The sequence below is a fragment of the Heterodontus francisci genome, chromosome 10 (genome assembly GCF_036365525.1).
Source record: "Heterodontus francisci isolate sHetFra1 chromosome 10, sHetFra1.hap1, whole genome shotgun sequence".
Taxonomy (NCBI): domain Eukaryota; kingdom Metazoa; phylum Chordata; class Chondrichthyes; order Heterodontiformes; family Heterodontidae; genus Heterodontus; species Heterodontus francisci.
Genome location: NC_090380.1, coordinates 94297794 through 94324732, shown reverse-complemented (window position 1 = coordinate 94324732; position 26939 = coordinate 94297794). Strand labels below are relative to the sequence as shown.

The following is a 26939-nucleotide window of genomic DNA, read 5'->3' as shown; positions in this document are numbered from 1 at the left end:
TAATTAAAAAAAAAAAATCAAAACTTGCATTACCCTTTGCTGCTGTTCATTGATGTGTGACTGTCCTTAATCTGAGGGTTTGTGTCTGTAGTGATCACATGTTGAGTTTTATTTTGCTGTCGGTGCTTAATGACAGCCTCATGCAACTAAATTCCCCATTAACAACATGCTCTTGGGAATGTCTGAAGCTAAATTGAATGATTCAAACCATGATCCTGTCCAAAAGGAACATTATGTATTATTACAACCTTTTCATTTTTTTGCGTTAGTTTTTCACCCATCTCCCCTGCTGAAGGGAGAAAGACCTCTTGCTGGGATATTGGCATCAGGCCAAGTATCTTGTTAAAGTGGCCATTCTTTACATGTGAGCTTAGATGTTGACAGGCTATTTGGCGTTGAGTTATCACTGCAAGAATCAATCCTACCCTTGCCCAATTTCCACATGCACAGTTTTAGCAGGGGTCACTAATTAGCAATTGGGAACATTGGCTGTTTTCTCTCCTCCTTACTGCAGAGGAGCTGAAGACAATCATACTAACCCCACTGCTTGCTAATATTGCTGTCAGCACTGTATCGCTTTCATAGTCTGCGTGACTCAACTACCAGTATCACACCAGTTGAGTTTTCCAATAAAGCAGGACCTTTTTAAAATTATATTCTAGGAAAAGAATGGTTGCCATACTTACAAAATGATCAGCTAAGGCACTGCATGACCTGAAAGTATCCAAGACCTGCAAAGGAGAGGGAGATACTGCACAAACACTGGATCAGCTTCTGTCAAGAAATCCAAACTGCATGTGACAAAGGAAATCTACAAGCTATATATGGAGGGATCAAGAAGGTGCTTGGCCCTGCCATCACCAAAGTTGCTCCCCTGAAGCCGGCACATAGTCATGTACTCACCGATAGAAGTCAACAGATGTCCTGCTTGCTGAACACTACTGTGAGCTGTACTCCCGCAACTTCCTGTTGTGGATAAGTTTGATGACGAGCCCTCGATCACAGGGGCTTGGGAAGGCCATAGACCGCCTAGTGAAGGGAAGGGCACCTGGCAAGAACGAAATCCCAGCTGAACTGCTCAAGCACAGAATGTCCCATCTATTGCCACACCTTTATGATCTCCTTCTCTGCTGGAAAGTAGGCTTTGTTCCACAGGAGGTGTGTGATGCCAAAATCCCCTCTCGCTATACAAGAACAAAGGTGGCAGAGTAAACTGCCACAACTATAGAGGCCTCTCGCTACTTAGCGTCCTGGGTAAGGCCTTTGCTAGGGTTATACTTAAGACTCCATTTATGTGCAGATGGTGTGTACCTGGAAGCACAGTCCGGTTTCCATGCAGGTAGATCTACTGTGGATATAATTATCTCCCGACGCCAGCTTCAAGAGAAACGTAGGGAACAGCGCATACCCCTTACCTTCATAGATCTCATGAAGGCATTCAACACCGTCAGCAGAGCAGAGCTCTACAAGTTTTTGGAAACAATTGGCTGTCCACCGAAACTCCTCAGTCTCATCCGCTCCTTCTATGACAACATACACTATACCATACAGTTTGACAGCTCAACTTCCAACCGTTTCGGAGTGAAGAATGGAGTGAAATAGGATTGTGTCCTAGCCCCCACTCTGTGTGGCACCATCTTCTCCGTGCTCCTGACCTTTGCCTTCCCTGCAGATATGGAAGGAGTCTACTTGCACACTAGGCCAGACGGCTGGCTCTACAATCTAGCAAGGCTGAAAGCAAAGACAAAAATACATTGTTCCTGATCAGAGTACTGATCTACACCGATGATGCTGTGTTTGTCTCACATGGAAATTCAGCTACAAAGACTGTCTCTTCCATGCTTGTAACTTGTTTTCCTTGACTATAAGCATCAAAAAAACCACCGTCATGGGACAAGGTGCTGCATCTCCACCCTTGATCACACTAAGTAACACCCCACTTGAAGTGGTTTGCAAATTCCATGACCTTGGGTCCACGGTGACAGACAGTCTGCCCCTTGATGCAGAGTTCGATACATGCATGGGGGAAAGCAGCTACCGCCTTTGGCTGACTTGTGAAACGTGCATGGGATAACACCAAGCTGACTCTTGGGACCAAGCTGATGGTTTATAAGGCCTGTGTTCTCAGCATCTTGCTGGATGACTGTGAAACATGGGCTACTTAAAGCTACCAGGAAAAGAAGCTCAATAATTTCCATCTTCGCTGTCTGTGGCACATTATGGGTATATCCTGGCAGGACAAAATCAAATGTGGCAGTCCTCTCAAAGGCAGAACTCCCAAGTGTGTTGGCACCAATCAAACCGAGGCGGCTTCTGTGGATCGCTCTGCAGGATGGAAGACTGCCACATACTCGAGGACCTTCTGTATGGTGAGGTAGCCGGGACTAGATGACCAGTGGGACACCCAAAGCCCTGCTTCAAGGATGCTTGCAAGCGTGATATGAAGGCCTTGAATGTTGACTATTGCACCTAGGAGTCAGTAGCTGGCGGAAGAGGGAAATGGCGACACATCCTGTGGACTGGTGTGCACTGCCACGACAACCAATGGCTACTGCAGCTTAGTAACAGGCGCCAATGTCAAAACAACAATTCACAGCGTCACTTGGCAGCTTCACATGAGGCACTTGTGGCAGAACCTGCCTCAAGGATTGGCCTTCACAATCATCAGCAAAGGTGCACCAAGAGAAGAAAACCTACCTAAATGGATTGTTTGTTGCACGTCCATCTGTCATAAATGGAATGATGCCAATCAGATTCCCTTCTCCAGTGCTTGAACAAAGTACGCAGCTGAAAGATAATTTATTTAGCACTCAGCTGTCATTTTTTTTTTGACAGTGGCTAAAGTGAATATCAAGATTATTTTTAACAAATGAGTATTGTGATATCTTGTTTTTGAAATAGCTTATATAGATGTATAAAGAATTTTTACATTTATTATAACTTTCACATTCAAACATCACAATTAACCTTGCAATCTGTGAAAATGCTGATATGTTGTAAAATATTGATACACAGTAACATTTGAATCAAATACCAAGGAAGGAGCTTTTCTGCCCATCGTGTCTGTGCCAGCTCATTGAAAGAGCTCTCCAATTAGTCCCACTCACCTGGTCATTCCCCATAGACCTGCAATTTTTTTTCCCTTCAAGGATTATCTAGTTCCCGTTTGAAAATTTACTATTGAATCTGCTTCCATTGACCTTTCAGGCAGTACATTCCAGATCATTCGACTTTTTATCTTTTCTCTGAATTTATTTAACTTGCAAGTTTTTTAAGCATTATCTTTTTCAAACAAAATGCGTAAAAGTTCAGAATTGTGGTCCAAATCTTATTGTATAAATCAGCACAATATTGTAAGGAGAATTTTGGTTACATCCATAAATCAGCTCTAGAGCCACTCCTGGTCCTGTTTAAAATGCTGATCGACTGTTCCATTCAAATTAGACTATTAATTATTTAATCTATACTGGACGAAATACTGATACTGTTGAACAGCAAGGAACAATCAAAACTCATAACTGTTCTCTTACTCACAGTGATCTTATAGGCATAGCCATGATGGCTATGCCAAGGAGGCCATTTGGCCCATCGATTCCATTCACTTCTGACTTTTTGTGTGAACTTTGTGTTTATCACAGTGAGTGATGTCGGGGGAATGGAACACTTCATACTTCAAGTACCCACTATTACCAGAGAGTAGTTCTAGGCCAATTATAGCATGGCAGAATAAAGTTCCCTGTACCTGCCACAACAATACACTTTTTAGTCTCAACATTGGAAAAGTATCCCAGCCTCAAATTATATATGCTTTTTCCATTTGCCATTATACCATGTTTTAATGAGGTGGTCAAATAATATTGAAGTTCATTTAGTTTTTTTAAGTGAGAGTCATAGTCATTTATGGCACATGAGGCAATTCAGTCCATCGAGTACACGCTGGCTCTCCACGGAGTTAGCCAGTGAGTTCCACTCCCATGCCCAATCCTTGGAACCCTGAAAGTTTGCCTCCTTCAAGTGACCATCCAATTTTCTTTTGAAGTCATTGATTGTCTCCGCTTCCACCACCTTTGTGGACGACGCGTATAAAATGTTCTTCCTCATATTGCCCAAAACCTTCAATCTGTATCCCCTAATCCTTGTGCCATTATTTAATGGGAACAGTTTGTCAGCTCATAACCACTGGATTGAGATTTCCAAAATTTATTTCAAATAGGACCCATTTCATGGCAAACAAGGAGAACTTCCATCCCAAGCTCGAGGACCTAATTGACCTACTTCTGGTCTGTGATCCTATCACTGGACTAAGACTAGAACCAGATCTTGGAACTGCAATGCAAATGTTTAACTAATTGCACTACTTGGTATCCTCAACAAATCTTTTAGATGCAGTTAATTCTTATTGCCTGCCAACTTGAGTGTATGTTTCTCCTGCAGGTGACAACATGTTGCATTACCTTGTGCTAGTAACTGGCTGTATGTCAGTGGGAAAGATACAAGATTCTGAAGTCTTCAGAGTCACCTCTACTGAATTTATTTCTCTTCAAAATGAGCCTTCAGATGAGGAACGTATCTCTGAAGTACGGAAGGTATTGAATTCTGGGAGCTTCTATTTTGCTTGGTCTTCCAGTGGTATCAGTCTGGACTTGAGCCTGAATGCCCATCGTAGAATGCAAGCGCATACAACAGACAACCGTTTTTTTTGGTGAGTTGAAGTTGTGTCACTATCTCTAGAATTGAGCATTACATTAAAGATTGGCCTATCATATTTGGTGCAATGTTATTTTAAAAATATATAAGTCATAAAATACTTTGCCACAAAAGATTAGCATGAATGTTGCTTTTACTAATTCAATCCTCAGCTGTTTAAACCTATAATTTTCAGGGCATATGCATCTAAAAGAAATTCATAATGTGAATCATAAGTCTTCTGAATGACTAGAAACCTGTGGATCTAATTTATTCTATAAACAAGGTGTATTCTACTAGATTTAGGTGTGTTTTTAAAATAGCTTTCAGAATTTAGTGTCCTTATGTTTTGATGCAGAAATATGACTCCTGACACAGGTTCACTGTTCGTAACTTTTATGCCCCATAGGAACCAGTCATTACACTTGCACCTGAAACATTATGATGTGAATTGTGATGAGTGGGCGCTGAGACTAATGTGTGGAGGAGTGGAGATCAGGACCATCTATGCTGCTCATAAACAAGCAAAAGCTTGCTTAATTTCACGTCTCAGTTGTGAAAGAGCAGGGACAAGGTTCAATGTGCGAGGAACAAATGATGATGGACAAGTAGCTAACTTTGTTGAAACGGAACAGGTACAATATTTGAGTCAGCCCCATCTTTTAACAGTCTTATTTGATGCCTATTGTTACAAGTAATTCATATTAATGATTACACAGTAACCAAATAACAAATATTTTATTATTAACCATAATCCATATGCTGTATTTTCTGCAGTTTTTATCAAGAAGTAGAATTCTTAAAACTATGGATATGAAAATGTCAAAATAATCTGATTTGTAAAATGATTGGCCATCTAAAGTTAAGAGCAGAAGAAAAGGAAAGACTTGCATTTATTTCTATAGCATTTTTCACGGCCACTGGACATCTCAAGGCATTTTACAGCCAATGAAGTACTTTTGAAGTGTCGTCACTGTTGAAATATAGGAATGTAGAAATCAAAGAATTGGGATTGAAAATGACCATGTCCCTTTACATGATTTCAGTGCTATTACCATTTAACCTTTTTATCATTATTGTGTGGACTGTTTCCTTCCTAGTGCTAATATTGTCTGACTGGAGCTGTTGAGCTTGTTAATTATCTCCCCCCACCCCCTCCATTCATTCTCGTCTACCTTTCTCTTACATTGCAAATACGACAAATCTATTTTACAAGAAATCCTTACCACTCCTGATGAATTTCTCTCCAGCCAGATAGTTAGTCAAAACTGCAAGGATAGATTTTCTGTGCCTTACATGATCGTGTGCACTGGGTTATCTTCGATTAGGTACAATTTTACAACACAGAAGCAGGCTATTCTAGCCAATTGGTCTAGTCAGTGTTCCACTAGGCTGCCTCCCACTATAATTTATTGTACTTCATTGGCTGTAAAGCACTTTGGGATGTCCTGTGGTCGTGAAAGGTGCTAGATAAATGCAAATCTTTTTTACTTCATCTAACCCTTCACTAGTTTGATTCCTGCTGGGGTGAGCACTGTCCATTGAGGAGAGATTGAGTAGAATGGGTCTATGTTCTCTGGAGTTTAGGTGAATGAGAGGTGATCTCATTTAGGATTTAGGAAGGACAGACTAAAAGTAAAAGGCGGTGGAGTTGCATTGTTGGTTAAAGAGGAAATTAACGCAATAGTGAGGAAGGATATTAACTCTGACGATGTGGAATCTGTATGGGTAGAGCTGAGAAACACTAAGGGGCAAAAAACATTAGTGGGGGTTGTATATAGACCCCCAAATTGTAGTGGTGATGTTGGGAATGGCATTAAACAGGAAATTAGAGACGCATGCGATAAAGAACATCTGTAATTATGGGTGACTTTAATCTGCATCTAGATTGAGCAAATCAAATTAGTCACAATACCGTAGAGGAGGAATTCATTGAGTGTATACGGGATGGTTTTCTGGACCAATACGTTGAGGAACCAACCAGAGAACAGGCCATCCTAGACTGGGTATTGTATAATGAGAGAGGAATAATTGACGATCTAGTTTGTGAGACCCCTTGGGGATGAGCAACCATAATATGATAGAAATCTTCATCAAGATGGAGAGTGACAAAGTTGATTCTGAGACTAGGGTCCTGAATCTTAATAAAGGAAACTACGAAGGTATGAGGCGCGAGTTGGCTATGATGGATTGGGAAACGTTACTTAAAGGGATGATGGTGGGTAGGCAATGGCACACATTCAAAGAGCGCATGGATGAACTGCAACAATTCTTTGTTCCTGTCTGGCGCAAAAGTAAAACTGGAAAGGTAGCCGAACCAAGGCTTACAAGGGAAATTAGAGACAGTATTAGATCCAAGGAAGAGGCATACAAATTCGACAGAAAAAACAACAGACCTGAGGATTGGGAGCAGTTTAGAATTCAGCAAAGGAGGACCAAGGGATTGATTAAGAAGGGGAAAATAGAGTGCAAGAGTAAGCTTGCGGGGAACATAAAAACTGACTGTAAAAGTTTCTATAGGTATGTGAAGAGAAAAAGATTGGTGAAGACAAATGTAGGTCCCTTACAGTCAGAAACAGGGAATTTATTATGGGGAACAAAGAAATGGTTGACCAACTAAATGAATACTTTGGTTCTGTCTTCACACAAGAGGACACAAATATCATACCAGAAATGTTGGGGAACACAGGGCTTAGTGAGAGGGAGGAACTGAAGGAAATGAGTATTAGTAGAGAAATGGTGTTGGGGAAATTCATGGGATTGAAGACCGATAAATCCCCAGGGCCTGATGGTCTGCATCCCAGAGTACTGAAGGAAGTGGCCCTAGAAATAGTGGATGCATTGGTGGTCATCTTCCAAGATTCTATAGACTCTGGAACAGTTCCAACAGATTGGAGGGTAGCTAATGTAACCCCACTATTTAAAAAGGGAGGTAGAGAGAAAACAAGGAATTATAGACTAGTCAGCCTGACATCGGTAGTGGGGAAAATTCTAGAGTCCATTATCAAAAATTTTATAGCAGAGCACTTGGAGAATAGTGGTGGAATTGGACAGAGTCAGCATGGATTTATGAAAGGAAACTTTTGACAAATCTACTAGTATTCTTCGAGGATGTAACTAGTAGAGTTGATGAGGAGGAGCCAGTGGGTGTGGTTTATTTCGACTTTCTGAAGGCTTTCAACAAAGTCCCACATAAGATATTAGCCTGTAAAATTAAAGCGCATGGGATTGGGGGTAGTATATGGATAGAACATTGGTTGGCAGACAGGAAACAAAGAGTAGGAATAAACAGGTCTTTTTCCGAATGGCAGGCAGCGACTTGTGGGGTACCGCAGGGATCGGTGCTAGGACCCCAGCTATTCACAATGTATATTAATGATTTAGATGGGGGAACTAAATGTAATATCTCTACATTTGCAGATGACACAAAACTGGGTGGGAGGGTGAGTTGTGAAGAGGATGCAGAGGGGCTTCAGGGTGATTTGGACAAGTTGAGTGAGTGGGCAAATGCACGGCAGATGCAGTATAATGTGGATAAATGTGAGGTTATCCACTTTGGTAGCAAAAACAGGAAGGCAGATTATTATCTGAACGGCTATAAACTAAGAGGGAATATGCAACGAAACCTGGGTGTTCTTGTACACCAGTCGCTGAAGGTCAGCATGCAGGTGCAACAGGTGGTTAAAAAAGGCAAATGGTATGTTGGCCTTCATAGCGAGAGGATTCGAGTACAGGAGCAGGGATATCTTGCTGCAATTATACAGGGCCTTGGTGAGGCCACACCTGGAATATTGTGTGCAGTTTTGGTCTCCTTATCTGGGGAAGGATGTTCTTGCTATAGAGGGAGTGCAGCGAAGGTTTACCAGCCTGATTCCTGGGATGGCGGGACTGACACATGAGGAGAGGTTGAGTTGGTTAGGATTATATTCGCTGGAGTTCAGAAGAGTGAGGTGGGCGGGAATCTCATAGAAACCTATCAAATTCTAACAGGATTTGACTGGGTAGATGCAGGAAGGATGTTCCCAATGGTGGGGGAGTCCAGAACCAGGGGTCATAGTCTAAGGATACGGGGTAAACCTTTCAGGACTGAGATGGAGAAATATCTTCACCCGGAGAGTGGTGAGCCTGTGGAATTTTCTACCGCAGAAAGCAGTTGAGGCCAAAACATTGTATGTTTTCAAGAAGGAGTTAGATATAGCTCTTGGGGCAAAAGGGATCAAAGAGTATGGGGGGAAAGCGGGAACAGGTTATTGAGCTAGATGATCAGCCATGATCATCATGAATGGCAGAGCAGGCTTGAAGGGCCGAATGGCCTACACATGCTCCTATTTTCTGTTTCTATTGAAATGCATGATCTAATTCTTAGAGGGCTTGACAGAGTAGAGGCTGTTTCCCCTGGTTGGAGAGTCCAGAACTAGAGGTCATAGTCTCAGGATAAGGAACATAGGAACTCAGGAAGATAGGAACAGGAGTAGGCCATTCAGCCCCTCGAGCCTGTCCCGCCATTCAATGAGATCATGGCTGATCCGCGGCCTAACTCCATACACCTGCCTTTGACCCATATCCCTTAATATCTTTGCTTAACAAAAATCTATCTATCTCAGATTTAAAGTTAACAACTATTCTAGCTTCAACTGCTGTTTGTGGGAGAGAGTTCCAAACCTCTACCACCCTTTGCGTGAAGAAGTGCTTCCTGACATCTCTCCTGAATGGTCTGGTCCTAACTTTTAGACTATGCCCCCTAGTTTTAGAATCTCCAACCAGTGGCAGTAGTTTATCTTTATCTAGCCTGTCTTTTCCTGTTAATATCTTGAAAACTTCAATCAGATCACCCCTTAACCTTCTAAATTCTAGCAAAAACAGGCCTCATTTGTGTAATCTCTCCACGTAACTTAACCCCTGTAGTCCAGGTATCATTCTTGTAAACCTACGTTGCACTCCCTCCAAGGCCAATATATCCTTCCTAAGGTGTGGTGCCCAGAACTGCTCTCAGTACTCCAAGTGGGGTCTAACCAAGGTTTTGTACAGCTGCAGCATAACCTGTGTGTCTGTATACTCCAATCCTCTAGATATAAAGGCTAGCATTCCATTGGCCTTTTTGATTATTTTCTGTACTTGCTGGTGGCATTTTAAAGATCTATGCACCTGAACCCCCAAGTCTCTTTGGACATCCACTGTACTTAACCTCTTCCCATTTAGAAAGTATCCTGCTCTATCCTTTTTTGGTCCAAAATGGATAACCTCACACTTGCCCGCATTGAAATCCATCTGCCACAGTTTTGTGACAGACAGTAGTCTGTCAATATCTCTTTGCAATTTTATGCCCTCATCTAGACTCTCTACAATGCTGCCTAACTTTGTATCATGAGCAAATTTGGGTATATGACTTACTATACCATCATCCAAGTCGTTAATGAATAATGTGAATAATTAAGGCCTCAACACAGATCCCTGCGGGACACCACTAGTTATGTCTTGCCAATCGGAGTACTTAACCATTATCCCCATTCTCTGTCACCTACCACTCAACCAACTTTCTAACCATGTCAATAATTTGCCCTCAACTCCATGGGCTTCTACCTTAGTTAACAGTCTCTTATGTGGGACTTTATCAAATGCCTTCTGGAAGTCCATATAAATAACATCCATAGACATTCTCCAGTCCGCTACCTTAGTCACCTCTTCAAAAAATTCAATGAGATTTGTCAGGCATGACCTTCCTGTCATGAATCCATGCTGGCTGTCCCTGATTAACTGAAATTCTTCGAGGTGTTCAGTCACCCTGTCCTTAATTATAGACTCGAACAACTTGCCCACCACATTTGTCAGGCTAACTGGTCTGTAATTTCCTTGGTTCCCCCTTTCACCCTTCTTAAAAAGTGGAGTGACATGTGCAACTTTCCAATCCAGAGGGTCTACTCCTGAATCTAGGGAACTCTGAAAGACTATAGTTAGGGCATCTACAATGTGCTTCCCTACTTCCTTTTAACACCCTCCGATGGAAACCATCAGGTCCTGGGGATTTCTCACTCTTTAGTTCCATTAATTTCCTTGTTACTGATGATTTACTTACATTGGCCGTTTAAGATTGCGATGAGAAATTTCTTCACTGTGTTGTAAATCTTTGCTGTCTGCCCCAGAGGGTTGTGGATGTCAGTTGAAGAGTATATTAGAGACTGAGATTGATTAGCATCGGACACTAAAGTAATCAAGAGATATGGAGATAGGATGAGAGAGTGGAGTTCATGTAGAAGTGTGGCTGTGATCCTATTGAATGGTGGAACAGGCTCAAAAGGCCATACGACCCACTCCTGCTCTTATTTATTATGTTTACCTATTTCTTTCTCCCTCGTGTTTATCTAGCTTCCCCTTAATCATCTCTGCTATTGGTCTCAGACACTCCTTATGATAGCGCACATCATATTTTCAGCACTGTCTGGGTAAAGATGTTTCACCTGATTTCCTTTTTGGAGTTATTAGTGACTATCTTTTATTAAGGACCTCTAGTTCTGGATTCCCCACAAATGGAAACCTCTTCCCTACATCTACACTATTAAATCTCTTCATAATTTTAAAGTCCTCTATTGGGTCACCCTTCACCCTTTTTTCTAGAGAAAAGAACCTGGTCTGTTCAACCTTTCTTGATGGTTAGAACCTCTCATTTCTAGGTTCCTCCTCGTGAATCTCTTTTGCACCTTCTCCATTGCCTCTGTGTTGTTACGAACAAGGCAGGAGGAGTGCACTGTTTATTCTAGTCCCACATCTCCACAGGTCACAACATATATTTAAATTTTCCCTCTTACCGATACAGTCAATCATAGATTCTATTTATAATCCCAGAATAAAACACTCCAACCAGGTTTCTTTAAGAAACGACAAAATTATCAGTTTATTATAAACCAAGTCTTAACCAATAATGAAGTAAAACAAACACTCACAAATTGAAATATTAGCGCCCCTTATTTATCTTAGCTACATACACACATAGATACCGGTTAACCAGAAAAAAAGGGGATTTTTGTTTAAAGCGCAGAGAAAAAAAATGAAAAAACACTTAGGCTGAATACATGATCAGATTTGAAGACAAAACAAATATGTAAAGATGTCCGTTGTTTTGGTTTGGCATCCCAAATGCATGCCAATGGAATCTTCCTAGAACAGTTCTTTCCAGGCAATGTTGAAGATCAGTTTGGGTAGGCATTCCGAGAAATGCAGCTAGAGGCTTCAGATAGGTCTTACAGCAGAAATGTAGCAATAAGGTTTCAGTTCCCACATTCGATACTCAGGGTTTCTTCAAAAACAGAAGGGAATAGGAATCTGACACACTGGATGCAGGATGTCTTTTCAAGAGAGAGCCGAGCTGGGTCATCTTCTGGCCGGCAAAAACCAACTGTCTGTCAGTAACAGTTCAAACAGAAACTAACGACATTCCAGAAGTCAGGCCTCCTGACATCTATAAGTCTTGACCTGACACTGCTTCGTAAACATCTTCCCAAGTCGAAAAAAAGCTCCTGCTGGGTGATTATTCACAGACTTCCAGTAAGACTTATTTACTAGCCAAATCAAGGAACCTTCTGGTGACTTTTTTTATAAAAAAAAAACACGAAGTTCAGCATCTCTTCAAGATTCCAAATGAACCAGTGTCCATAATTCAACTTGAAGTCCTTGAAACATATTTTACAAAAGGAATAGAAGCAATCTCATAACAATATCATGAGATCAGGGATTCCAGTTTTTGCAGGACTTGGCTGAGGGAATGTGGGTTCTGGAGTTATCAGAATGGGCTAGTGAAGATATTAAGAAAGTTTTCCCCCAATGGTCTGTATTCCATTTCCTCCACCTCCTGTTTCTTTGTGGACCAGGCATTACAAACGATAACAAGCCCATGATGCCAAGAAATGAGGAAGAGAAGGTAGAAACAGATTTCATTGGAAGCTGTGGAAATATCTATCTAATAGCATCAAAAACCTGGTTTAATTAAATTTAAATTGTTTCTGCTTTTTTTCTATTGAGAATAAGAGCAAAAGCATTTCAACAATAGGCAGTCATTGGTGTGCTTAAGCTGCAGTCCATCTCAATCAGTAATGGAGTATTTTCATTTTTCGACAGGTGATATTCTTGGATGATTGTGTATCCTCTTTTATCCAGATCCGAGGTTCTATCCCATTGTTCTGGGAGCAGCCAGGTCTTCAGGTCGGTCTTATAAAATACAAGTTACAGCATAATTTTAACTTTGTAACTTGGTAATTTCATCTGTTTTTGGGTTGTTACAGTAAGCCATGGAATCTTTTTCCCTCAGCATTAGATTTTGAAGTGTGGTTATCTGCTTTTATTATAATACTTGACATGTATTTTATAAAAGTATGAAATCTTGTCCTAAAATAATTAACTAAGGCAATCTTGAAATAAAAACTTACTTATATGTAGTTTTTTTTATGACTACTGGATGTATCAAAGTGCTGTACAGTCAATGAAGTACCTTTTGAAGTGTAGTCACTGTTGTAATGTAGAATGTAACTGCTGCAGGAACTTTCTTTCCTCTGCCCTGAAGTTCAGACGACATTTTGATTTAGCTGCCAATGTTAGGTTATAATTTATCTTGAGCAAACAATTTTCAATCTCCTATCTGTAGATTACTGACGTTACCTGGATGGATTAAAAATATCATGGAGAGGTCATTATTATTCAGAAATTCAGATGTCAAGCTGGTTTTGCTAAAAGTCATTCTATGATGCCACAGACTTTTAAATGTATATTACTATGGATAGATAGGATTGGATTCCAAATGACGGATATGTGCTCGCATGAATTATCAACTCCCACTCCAAATGTAGATTTAATGCGATGTCCCCTCCCAATCCCATGAAAAATTGATTTTATTTTTCAGTTTTTCGCCCATCGCCTAGAGGCGCAGTCATCTTCACTGGGTTACTGTTTCAAGGGCATTGAACACTCGTCAGTTCCTCATGGGGCCTCAACTATGAAAGCTGGCAGGCTATGTGACTGGAAAACATCATGACTAAACCTGATCTTACCCCCTCTGTTTTCTCACTGCTAGTCCTATGGCAGAGTGGGTATTTTACATGAGTGGGAACCCCTGACTGATATATTTTTCTCCTAAACTAACCCAAGGACACTATTTTAATCATAGCACTCATACTACTGCCCCAGCTGGGATCACTTAACTCAGCATAGACCTGAGATTGAACCTCTGAACCATTGGCGCTGCTTGCAGGAATGATGATTGATAAACAGTGACATTGTGGATTATGGATATAACAGTTTACTAGTACTGTACATTGTTAAATGCCGTTCGACCTGAACAATCGCTCTGCATACCACAGACATTTCTAACTGCCCACCCCCACATCAGTTTGCAAACTGCAGAGGTGGGCAGCAGAGATGTTTGTAAGAAAAGGATAATGACTGTTCTTAAAATATCAAATTGCAATCCACCACTGCAATATTTAGCTTGATTTATGTCGGCTAAAGCGTATCAGAATTAAAGTCTGGGTAAGGATTGTCAAACTTAGCTACTTGACATCTAGACTTCAAAGCAAGCAAACTTGTTCTTTTACAGTCGACCTTCTCTGTGTTTGTTAGTTCGGGCGCTTAAGAAAGTTAACTAACAAAAAATATATTTTTATTTCTCGCTTTGATTATTTTATTCCTGCTTCAAACAATTTTTTCATATGGTTTTAGTTGTTTCCTTATAATATCCTAGTTTAATAATTCTTCAAATTCTTTTGTGTTCTTATAGGTTGGGTCTCATCGTGTACGAATGTCCAGGGGGTTTGAAGCCAATGCACCTGCTTTTGACAGGTATGGAAGCTGCTTTAGCAATGTTTGCTATTTTCATTTAAGCAAAATATTGCTTACATTAAAGGTTTATATTGAATATTAATTTTTCATATCTCTATTTCCCAATATGTAATTTAGTTCTGAATTTTTACAGACATTATAGAACACTGAAAAAGTTATATGGGAAGCAAACTATAGTCAATTTGCTAGGAGTGAAAGAAGGAGAGCACATGCTCAGTAAAGCATTCCAAGTAAGTGACTGTACTTGACTATGTCAGAATAGGTTTCTCACTATGCCAATTTTCAGGAAATCCTTTGTATGGTGCCTTATTTTAATATTTGTGAAACAAAAGAACATGCAGACAAAATTTAAATAGAATTTTGCTAGTTACTTAAATAACCATTTTATATAGCTGTTTTACATGCTTGTATTTCTAGGAAATAATCACCTATGCCTTTATTTCTGTTAGCTATTTGATCTGTTTCTACACTTGCTTTCAAACTAAGGTGAGAAAAACTCTCGTACCAGTAAAATGTTTATTTCTCTCTCCTGCAATCTTTCTGGTTTTTCCAAGCGAGATTGCTGACTGGTGAATTATAGGCAGTTTTGTACAGTTTCCTTGAGCCATCAGAAAAGGACATACTGTTCCTTTGGCAGCTCTTCTGATTGGAAGTGAATAAGTGAGCTCACAGACCAGGAAGGCTTAGATTGGATCCTTAGACTGCTGAGTTAGCAAATCTCTGTTGAGACAACAGTAGGTAGTGGTACAGTTGGCCTCTGTGACCCTGGGTTAGATAACTGAAAGATCCGCCAGGGTTCCAACTCCTTGGGGTATAAATTCAGCTTAGGTGGTAGTGTAGAACAGGTGGTAGCGAATTGGTTGCCTATTTTACATTCCTCGCGATTTTTCCATTGAAGTCAATGGCGAAGGAAATTGGGTGGAGTGCAAGACCTACTGTTTGGGTGCAGATGCCTGACAAATTTTTACATCTTGGTCACTATTAAGCAACTCCTATGGGATGTGCATGCATGTGGAAGTCAGCTGAGGATGCTACTAGGCTCAACCATGATGCCCCACACATTGCAGTAATCTGCTAACGCTCACTGCCTGGGCTGGCGCAGGAGAGATGGATATTTGGAAAAGGTATTGGAAAGGAACTTGTACCCAGGCAAGGAATGAATGCTTTGGGGAGGGGAAGGAGATCCTCTCCGGTTTTGGCTAGATCTTCATAAAAATCCCAAAGTTGAGCACCCTCTACTGTTTAGTTCCTGAAAGATTGATTATTTCTGGTGTTAAGTAAACTGACAACCTTAAAAAAATATGTATTATGCCTACTTATCTGCGATTTATTTCTTTATGCCAGAGTCACTTGAAGGCCTGTGAACATGCTGCAGATGTTCCCATGGTGAATTTTGATTACCACCAGCAGGTAAAGGGTGGGAAGGCAGACAAGCTTGTAAATGTGCTGAAACCCAAACTGGAAAAATTTCTGGAGGAGTGTGGCTTTTTTTACTGTGATTCCAGTGGGGTTCAGAGGTAAGCTGATGTTTCTGTTAAAGATTGGATGGAGTGTTTCTATGGGAAGATTACAGCAGTTTTATTTGAGAATAAATGTTTTTCCGCAGGTGCCAGACTGGTACCATCAGAACCAACTGTCTTGATTGCCTTGACAGAACGAATAGCGTGCAGGCTTTCTTTGGGCTGGAGGTATGTTTTGAGTTGGTTATTTATTATTCCAATATATTATGTTGAAAGTATCACTGCTAGCTTTCTTGATCTCGGGACAGCAAAGCCCTATTTCAAACCCTCCGTTGACACATCAGAAACTGTTTACAGCTGCTATATAGAAGAAAGCCTGCACTTAGAATTTATACATGTGAGAAGGTTCTGATGGTCTTGTATCATTTCACTGCTAGATATAGTAAGTTGTTACTATAAGCTGCCTGCAAAAGGGGCCTTTGAACTTTAATATTTGACAAAGTTGACTATTTTCATGTTTGAATCTATTATTGGTGGTATAGAATCCATAATCTTACAGAAAGTGCCATTATCAGACCCTTGCACAGCTTTTACATAACTTGGGACTTTCTGCAGACATCAGTCTTGAAATGCAAAACATTCTTATTCACAATAAAAGTTAGTTATTAAATTATAAAGTCACTTTTGTATCTCTAAAAATTTTGCTGTCATAAAATGTATTTTTTCTGATATGTTGTAAATGCAAGTGAGGAGGAAGTAAACATTTGAAGGTCTTGAGGTTGTTTTACAACCAACTTGTACCCATATCTTAAATGACTACTTGGATAATTATCTTAATTAGCTTAAAATGGTAAACCATTCTAGTGTTCCATGCTTAATTATCAATTTGTAATATATGGTTCAACCCTTAGCAGAATTTTGATTAGTTATACTCTCCTATACTTCCCCACCACAACAGATGCTTTACAAGCAGCTCAACATTCTGGGGCTAGCTGAGAAGCAGCAGATGGTCACAAGGTTTCAAGAAGTCTTCCGTTCCATGTGGTCAATGTGTGGTGACTCGATCAGTAAAATTTATGCCGGAACTGGAGCACTGGAAGGAAAAGCTAAGGTACAGCATAATTTACATACGAACATAGGAATTAGGAGCAGGAGTAGGCCACTCGGCCCTTCGAGCCTGCACCGCCATTCAGTAGGTTCATGGCTGAACTGATTACTCCACATTTCCACCTACCCCCGATAACCTTCCACCCCCTTGCTTATTAGGAATCTATCTACTTCTGCCTTAAAAAATATTCAAAAACTCTGCTTCCACTGCCGTTTGATGAAGAGAATTTCAAAAACTCACGCCCTTAGAGAAAAGATTTCTCCTTATCTCTGTCTTAAGTGGGTGACCCCTTTTTAAACAGTGACCCCTAGTTCTGGATTCTCCCAGAAGGGGAAATATCCTTTCCACATCCACCCTGTCAAGACCCCTCAGGATCTTGTATGTTTCAATCAAGTTGCCTCTTACTTACTAAATTCCAGCGGATTCAAGCTTAGCCTGTCCAATCTTTTCACGTAAGACAGCCCACCCATTCCAGGTATTGGTCTAGTAAACCTTCTCTGTACTGCCTCCAACGCATTTACATCCTTCCCTAAATAAGGAGACCAATACTGTACAAAGTACTCCAGATGTGGTCTCACCAATGCCCTGTATAGCTGAAGCATAACCTCCCTACTTTTGTATTCAATTCCCCTTGCGATAAAAGATAACATTTTGTTAGCTTTCCTAATTACATGCTGTATCTGCATACTAACCTTTTGCAATTCATGCACTAGGGCATCCAGATCCCTCTGCATCTCAGCTCTGCAATCTCTCACCATTTAGATAATATGCTTTTTTATTCTTCCTGCCAAAGTGGACAACTTTGCACTTTCCCACATTATACTCCATTTGCCAGGTCTTTGCCCACTCACTTAACCTATCTATGTCGAGTTGTAGCCCCCTTATGTCCTCTTCACAAGCTACTTTCCTACTTATCTTTGTGTCATCAGCAAATTTAGCAACCATACATTTGGTCCCTTCATCTAAGTCATTTATATAAATTGTAAAAATTTGTTGTATATGTTGTTGGAAAATCTGATCAAATAGTAGTATTGATTTGTAGAGTGGATTTTTGCAGTTATTCTGCATGTAGCTTTAGGAGTCTATGCAAAAAAAGTGTGGAGCTGATTTTTTTTATTCTTTCGTGGGATGTGGGCGTTGCTGGCAAGGCCAGCATTTTTTGCCCATCCCTCGTTGCCCTTGGGAAGACTGTGGTGAGCTGCCTTCTTGAACCGCTGCAATCCATCTCGTGCGGGTACGCCCACAGTGCTGTTAGGGAGGGTGTTCCAGGATTTTGATCCAGCAACGGTGAAGGAGCGACAGTATATTTCCACATCAGCATGGTGTGTGATTTGGAGGGGAACTTGCAGGTGGTGGTGCTTCCATGCATCTGCTGTCCTTGTTCTTCTAGGTGGAAGAGCTCATGGGTTTGGGAGGTGTGGTGAGTTGCTGCAGTGCATCTTGTAGATAGTACACACTGCTGCCACTGTGCATTGGTGGTGGAGCGAGTGAATGTTTAAGGTGGTGGATGGGGTGCCATTCAAGCGGGCTGCTTTGTCTTGGATGGTGTCAAACTTCGAGTGTTGGAGCCGCAGTCAACCAGGCAAATGGCGAGTATTCCATCGGTCTCCTGACTTGTGCCTTTGTAGATAGTGGACAGGCTTTGGGGATTCAGGAGGTGAGTTACTCGCCACAGAATTCTTTGCCTTTGACCTGCTCTTGTAGCCACAGTATTTATGTGGCTGCTCCAGTTCAGTTTCTGGTCAATGGTAACCCACAGCTGATAGGGAACTCTACTGTGATGAAATGTTTTAATTTAGGGGAATGATCCATATTGGTTTTACAGAGAACCAATGTGAAAATATGAAATAGACAAGTTGTATAGATGTGAACAGTCTCCACTATATGTAATAGTGATAATTAGTGCAGTGTACCGAACTGTATATTACTGTTAAAAGATTTCCTTTATAGCAGAACCTTGAGTTTTGTCTCATCAAATAGATGCTGGGAGGATATTTCCCCTGGCCAGAGAGACTAGAGTTAGAGGGCATAGTCTCAGGATAAGGTAACTGCCACAACAGATTGAGTTGAGGAACAATTTTCTTTGCTTAGAGGATTGTGACTCTTTAGAATTTTCTATCCCAGAGGGCTATGGATGCTCAGTTAAGTGTATTCAAGGCTGAGATTGATTTTTGGTCTATATGGCAATCAAGGAGTATGGGGATCAGGTGGGAAAGTGGAGCTGAGGTTGGCTCAGCTTATTAAAATGGCAGGGCAGGCTGGAGGGACCATATTATAGCCTGCTGCTCCCATTTCATATATCCTTATGTCTTCATTTTAGATGCAAGATACTACCCTAGACCTTGATTGTTTTTAACTGCAGAGTAAAAAAAAAGAAACAAGTGTGTAGGTTTTTCAGTAACATTGATCTACTTTTCTTTCCCTGATTATTGCTTTCCCCTGCTTTCTCCGGGTGTTGTCCTAATGGTGAGTTAAATATGCGAAAAGCTTTATGGAAAATTGACCTAATTTAATTGATATAGTGCATTTTTACATCTATATAATCTCAAAGTGCTTCATGCAGTAAACTTCTCTGAATTACAGGGAATATTAATGAAGCTGTGAAGTTAAAAATGAAGTTAATTATTTGCAATAATGTAACTGCCTTTTTTTCTCTAGGGTGGAAAGCTTAAAGATGGAGCTCGCTCAGTGACCAGAACCATTCAGAATAATTTCTTTGACAGCTCCAAGCAGGAAGCTATTGACATCTTATTACTTGGTAATACCTTGAACAGCGACTTGGCAGATAAAGCTCGAGCTCTCCTAACGACAAGCACATTGCATGGTAAGGTAATGGTTGCTTCTATAAGTGAGTATAGTAAATATGAAATCACTTCAGTTAGTTTGCTGATGCACCTTGTATGGTAGTCAACTTGGAAACTGATGTATGACTAAAGCTGTTGCCAAACTTGAAAGTCAGTTTAAGCCTTCTGAGCAGCTTTTGAGTCACTATTCTTTGTTAGAAAAATTATGTTTGACTTTAAGAAATCCAAGAAACAGAACTTTGTGTGCAATTTGTGTTGAAGTGCCCCTGATTACTTGTTTCTGAAAGGGATTGTAATTGCAAGTACTATTAGCTTTTCGCTTAACTTCTAGTTGAGTGTCATGTGGAACTTTGACAGGGAGATGAAAACAAGCTGTATGTTTACCTGTCTGAGAAGACCATGATTTGGAAAAGATAGTCCATTCATCCTGGTGGGTAGGTTTTTGCTGATCAAGGGCATGGATGGCTGACAGCAAAGTCATTCCAAAATTTGTCAATGTTCTAATTGCCTTTATCCATTTACTTATAGTTCTTTAAAAAAAAAAAAATTCCACAGAATAGAAAATGTGCCTTTCCTTGCTATTCCATAAGCCATTCATTTTACTTCCTCTTCTGTGCACATTCAGATTATGGAGATGAATAATCCTACAATTAAGCCTCTAACAAGACTGTACACAAAAGGGACCTAAAGTGACTTTTGCTCAAATATTTTTTCCTGTCTTCAAATGAAAAATGTCACGTTCCTGATCTAATTGGACTGCCATGAAAAGGCCTTGCCTCTGTTTTTTTATTCTAGTACTTAGTCCAAGTGGCTGTTCCAATAATGAATAAGCAAAGAAAGATTTTATATATCCCCTTCCTATGCCCCTCAGAACCAGTTTAAAACACTTTACATTTGCATGTGATGGGAATTGTATTGTGTGCAAACAATGCAGTGAATGACCAGTTAGTCTGTTTTTGGTACTGAGAGGAATGTCAACCAGGACATTGGGGAGCTCCCTATTCGTCTTTGAGTCTTGGAGTCATTAATGATCATCTGAATGTGCAGATAGAATCTTGGTAAAATGTCACAATGAAATGATGTCACCTTGAGCTTTGAAAAAATTATTTCATGGGATGTGGGCGTTGCTCACAAGGTCAGCATTTTTTGCCCATCCCTAATTTCCCTTTTGAAGGTTGTGGTGAGCTGCCCTCTTGAACCGCTGCAGTCCATCTGGTGCGGGTACTGTCACAGTGCTGTTGGGAAGGGAGTTCCAGGATTTTGATGCCGCAATACAGCATGTTCAGATTTTCAATCAGCAGTGTAGACTGACCCAAAGATTGTTGAAAAAAGCTATACACTAAGCTGATAGGATGACTTTGAGGACTGTCCAATTTTACAGCTCAAACAAAACCTGGTTGGGTCAAGGTTTTGGGCTTTTTACCATTCGCTATGGATGGAATATAGCATCCAATATTATATACGGTCCCAATTTCACTGGCAGGCTAAAAAAATTCAAATTTGTATTAATTTAGAATAAAATTATACAAAAATAAGGCCAAATCAACAGATTTGTTTTGATGGCAGTACTTTATACCATCTGTTCCAAAACAAGAAAACCTCTAAGCCTTGGCACTCGTTTCAGTAACTTTTGACTCCCCGATGAAAACCTTTGATGCAAGAGATGAGGGAGATAGTGGTGTAGTTGCAATGTCACTGAACTAGTAGGGCTCTGAGGACGTTGGTTCAAATCCCACCATGGCGGCCGGTGGAATTTAAATTCAATTAATTAATGAAAATCTGGAATTGAAAGCTAGTCTCTGTAATGGTGCCATGAAATTATCATCGATTGTTGTGAAAACACATCTGGTTCACTAAGGTCCTTTAGGGAAGGAAATCTGCTGTCACTTATCTAGTCTGGCCTACATGTGACTGCAGACCCACAGCAAATGTGTTTGGCTATTAACTGCCCTCTGAAATAGCCTAGCAAGCCACTCAGTTGAAGGACAATTAGGGATGGGCAACAAATACTGGCCTTGCCAGCGACACCCACATCCCATGAAAGAATTAAAATAAAACTCTCTCAAAGTCCCTTCATTTGTTAATGACCAAATAGTGGCACACAAAACAGATAAAAATTTGAAGTACATGGGGTGATAGTCTGCTTATATCTTTCCCTTCTGATGTCCAGATGCATAATGGAAAATAACCTACACAAGCAATTATTTCTGGTTCACTTTGAATCTCCTCTTGTATTGACACATCTGTCAACAAGTCAAATTTTTTTTTGGCAGCGCTTTACCCACTCTAGCCTACCGAGCCACAGTTTTTATTTGGTGTATTTCTAATAAGCAAATAGTATTTCTTTTTTCTTTTTATATCGGGTGGTGCAGTGGTTAGCACCACAGCCGCACAGCTCCATTGACCCGGGTTCAGTTCTGGGTACTGCCTGTGCGGAGTTTGCAAGTTCTCCCTGTGACCGCGTGGGTTTCCGCCGGGTGCTCCAGTTTCCTCCCACAGCCAAAGACTTGCAGGTTAATGGGTAAATTGGCCATTGTAAATTGCCCCTAGTGTAGGTAGGTGGTAGGCGAATTGAGAGGATGTGGTAGGAATATGGGATTAATGTAGGATTAGTATAAATGGGTGGTTGTTGGTCGGCACAGAGTCGGTGGTTTCAGTGCTGTATCTCTAAATAAAATAAAATAAATACTTTTTGACAAGAACCTGCCTAGTTCCTCCTTTTACAGAATTGTTACATCACAGAAGGAGGCCACTTGGCCTATTGTGTCTGCATCAGCTCTCCAAATGAGCAATTCACCTAGTGCCATTCCCCCGCCTTCTCGCTGTAACCCTGCAAATTCTTCCTTTTCAGAAAGCAGTCTAATTCCTTTTTGAATGCCTCGATTGAATCCACCTGCACCACACAGTCAGGCAGTGCATTCCAGACCTTAACGACTCCCTGCGTGAAAAATCTTTTCCTCATCACTTTTTTGCTTCTTTTGCCAATTACTTTAAATTTGTGCCCTCTCATTCTCAATCCTTTCAAGAGTAGGAACAGTTTCTCCATCTCTACTCTGTCCAGACCCTCATGATTTTGAGCTGGGTGTGACTGCACCCACCTGGTTCCATTCTTATCTCTCTCATTTGTATCCAGTGAATCGCCATCCATGGCTTCTCTTCCCATTCTTTCACAGTTACTTCTGGTGTCTCCTAAGGATCTATCCTCTAACCCCTCCTATTTTAATTTATATGCTGCCCTTCGGCAACATCGTCTGAAAACACAAAGACAATTTCCATATGTACTCTGACGGCACCCAGCTCTACCTTACCACCACGTCTCTCTACCCCCTCCACTGTCTCTAAATTCTCACACTGTTTAGCCGACATCCAGTACTGGATGAGTGGAAATTTCTTCCAATTAAATATTGGGAAGATATGAGCCATTGTCTCTAGTCCCCGCCACAATCTCCACTGCCAATTTAATGTCTCTGCCCACAATTGTCTCCTGCTTATCCAGACTGTTCGCAACCTCGGCATCATATTTGACCCCTCGAATTGAGCTTTCAACCAGATATCCGCATCGTCACTAAGATGGCCTGGTTTCACCTCTAACATCGCTCGGCTCCACCCCTGCTCCAGCTCTTCTACTGAAACCCTCATCCATACCTTTTGTTACCTCCAGACTTGACTATCCTAACGCATTCCTAACTGGCCCCCACATTCTTTCCTCCATAAACTTGAGGTCATTCAAAACTGATGCCCGTGTCCTAACTCACGCCAAATGCTATTCACCCATCACCCCTGGACTCGCTGACTCCCAGTTAAACACTGCCATGATCTTATTGAATGGTGGAGCTGAATGGCCTACTTCTGCTCCTAATTCGTATGTTAGTATTTTAAAATTTTCACCCTGGTTTTCCAGTCCCTCCGTGACGTGGCTCTTCCTTGTCTCTGTAATCTCCTCCACCCCCACAACCCTCCAAGATATCTGTGCTCCTCTAATTTTGGCCTCTTGAGCAACCCTGATTTTAATCGAATCGTATAACTAGGGTTGTAGATAGGGCTTTAAACTAAAGAGTTGGGGGGAGGGTTCAGTTACATGGAAAAACAGGAAGTTAAGGGAGAAGGTGGGAGTGCAGGTTAGTGGTGAGGCTGATTGTTACCAAACTGCAAGAAGTATACTGGTTAAACCAGAAGAGAGAAGTAATAAACAAGCGAATAAAGCATCAGTGCTGAGGAACAGGTTAGGGGGTATAGCCCAAATAAGAGTTCTATGTACAAATGCACGGAGTGTAAGAAATAAACTAGATGAACTGCAGGCGCAAATTCAAATGGAAAATTATGATGTGGCCATTGCAGAGATGTGTCTGCAGGATGGTTGGGACTGGGAACTAGATATACCTGGTTATAAAGTTTACAGGAGGGACAGGGAAAATGGCAGAGGGGGTGGAGTAGCCTTACTGATTAGAAATAATATCACCTCATTGGTGAGGGAGGATATAATGAGGGGAAAGCATTGAGGAACAGAAAAGGATCTAAAACTGTAATGGGTGTTGTGTATAGACCCCCTGTTCTGAGGTGTTAGTTTGTATAAATGCACACATTAGGCAAGTGTGTAACAAAGGCAGAGAAGTATTAATGGGGGGATTTTAACTTACACATAGATTGGGAGAGGCAGACTAGCACCTGTCAGAAAGGGAGTGAGTTTCTGGAATGTATCCGGGATAGTTTCCTACAGCGATATGCCCTAGATGTAACAAGGGGACAGGCAATATTAGATTTAGTTATGAGTAATGAGCCAAATTTAATTAGTAGCGTAACTGTTCGTCAACATTCATCAAATAGTGATCACAACATGATTGAATTCAAGGTAGTGTTTGAAAGTGAAAACAACGAATCAGCTACTAGAATTTTTGACTTGGGTAAGGCTGACTTTACCGGGATGAGACAGAGACTGTCCATGGTAAACTGGGTAGATCTGTTAATGGGTCAAACGACTGAAGGTCAGTGGAGAATATTTAAAGAAACATTTAACGAAATACAGTGCGAGTATATACCCCTGAGAGGAAAAATCTCGACTTCACAGAAAAAACAGTCATGGACAACTAAAGAGATTAGGGCTAGCATAAAACAAAAAGAAATGGCTCAGAAAAATGCAAAACACAGCACAGATCCAGCCGAATGGGATTGATACAAAGACCAGCAAAGGGTCACAAAGCAGCTTACAAGAGCTACTAAAAGAGATTATGAAAGGAAACTTGCAAGGGACATCAAAATCAATAAGAAGAAATTTTTCAGTTACATAAAGGGAAAATGGGTGGTCAAGAGCAATGTCGGCCCACTAAAAGCTGAAACTGGAGATATTGTCATTGATAATGGGGAAATGGCAGACATGTTGAACAATTACTTTGCCTCAGTATTTACAGTTGAAAAGGAGGATAACTTGCCGGAAGTCCCCAAAAAATTAATAGCCAATAGGGACAGGGACTTAATACAATTAATGTAAGTAAATCATCAGTAACAAGGAAATTAATGGAACTAAAGAGTGAGAAATCCCCAGGACCTGACTGTTTCTATCTGAGGGTGTTAAAGGAAGTAGAGGAGCGCATTGTAGATGCCCTAACTATAGTCTTTCAGAGTTCCCGAGATTCAGGAGTGGTCCCTCTGGATTGGAAAGTTGCACATGTCACTCCACTTTTTAAGAAGGGTGAAAGGGGGAACCAAGGAAATTACAGACCAGTTAGCCTGACAAATGTGGTGGGCAAGTTGCTGGAGTCTATAATTAAGGACAGGGTGACTGAACACCTAGAAAAATTTCAGTTAATCAGGGACAGCCAGCATGGATCCATGATGGGAAGGTCATGCCTGATAATGTCATTGAATTTTTTGAAGAGGTGACTAAGGTAGTGGACAGGGGAGTGTCCATGGATGTTATTTATATGGACTTCCAGAAGGCATTTGATAAAGTGCCACATAAGAGACTGTTAACTAAGGTAGAAACCCATGGAGTTGAGGGCTTATTGACGTGGTTAGAAAGTTGGTTGAGTGGTAGGCGACAGAGAATGGGGATAATGGGTAAGTGTTCCTTGTACTCCGATTGACGAGATGTAACTAGTGGTGTCCCGCAGGGATCTGTGTTGGGGCCTCAATTATTCACATTATTCATTAACGACTTGGATGATGGCATAGTAAGTCATATATCCAAATTTGCTCATGATACAAAGTTAGGCGGCATTGTAGACCGTCTAGATGATAGCATGAAATTGCAAAGAGATATTGACAGATTAGGTGAGTGGGCAAAACTGTGGCAGATGGATTTCAATGCAGGCAAGTATGAGATCCATTTTGGACCAAAAAAGGATCGAGTAGGGTACTTTCTAAATGGGAAGAGGTTAAGTACAGTGGATGTCCAAAGAGACTTGGGGGTTCAGGTGCATAGATCTTTAAAATGCCACGAGCAAGTACAGAAAATAATCAAAAAGGCTAATGGAATTCTAGCCTTTAGATCTAGAGGTTTGGAGTATAAAGGCACAGAGGTTATGCTGCAGCTGTACAAAACCTTGGTTAGACCCCACTTGGAGTACTGTGAGCAGTTCTGGGCACCACACCTTAGGAAGGATATATTGGCCTTGGAGGGAGTGCAATGTAGGTTTACAAGAATGATACCTGGACTACAGGGGTTAAGTTACTTGGAGAGATTACACAAATGAGGCCTGTTTTTGCTAGAATTTAGAAGGTTAAGGGGTGATCTGATTGAAGTTTTCAAGATATTAACAGGAAAAGACAGGCTAGATAAAGATAAACTATTTCCATTGGTTGGAGATTCTAAAAGTAGGGGGCACAGTCTAAAAATTAGGACCAGACCGTTCAGGAGAGATGTTTGGAAGCACTTCTTCACGCAAAGGGTGGTAGAGGTTTGGAACTCGCTCCCACAAACAGCAGTTGAAGCTAGAAGAGTTCATTTTAAATCTGAGAGAGAGATTTTTGTTAAGCTAAGATATTAAGGGATATGGGCCAAAGGCAGGTATGTGGAGTTAGGCCGCGGATCAGCCATGATCTCATTGAATGGCGGGACAGGCT

The 26939-nt window shown here is 41.0% G+C and overlaps 1 protein-coding gene across 5 annotated transcripts in view; it reads left to right on the top strand.

Moving 5' to 3' along the window:
- Positions 1-26939, top strand: part of synj1 (synaptojanin 1) — a 124146-nt gene that overhangs the window by 25553 nt on the left and 71654 nt on the right. For all 5 annotated transcript variants that reach the window (XM_068041070.1, XM_068041074.1, XM_068041071.1 and 2 more), the window contains exons 4-12: positions 4435-4702; positions 5096-5321; positions 12796-12879; positions 14447-14508; positions 14642-14738; positions 15853-16025; positions 16115-16196; positions 16927-17079; positions 19735-19900. In XM_068041070.1, the coding sequence (XP_067897171.1) occupies positions 4435-4702; positions 5096-5321; positions 12796-12879; positions 14447-14508; positions 14642-14738; positions 15853-16025; positions 16115-16196; positions 16927-17079; positions 19735-19900 (1311 nt within the window). The remainder of the gene's footprint in view (positions 1-4434; positions 4703-5095; positions 5322-12795; positions 12880-14446; positions 14509-14641; positions 14739-15852; positions 16026-16114; positions 16197-16926; positions 17080-19734; positions 19901-26939) is intronic.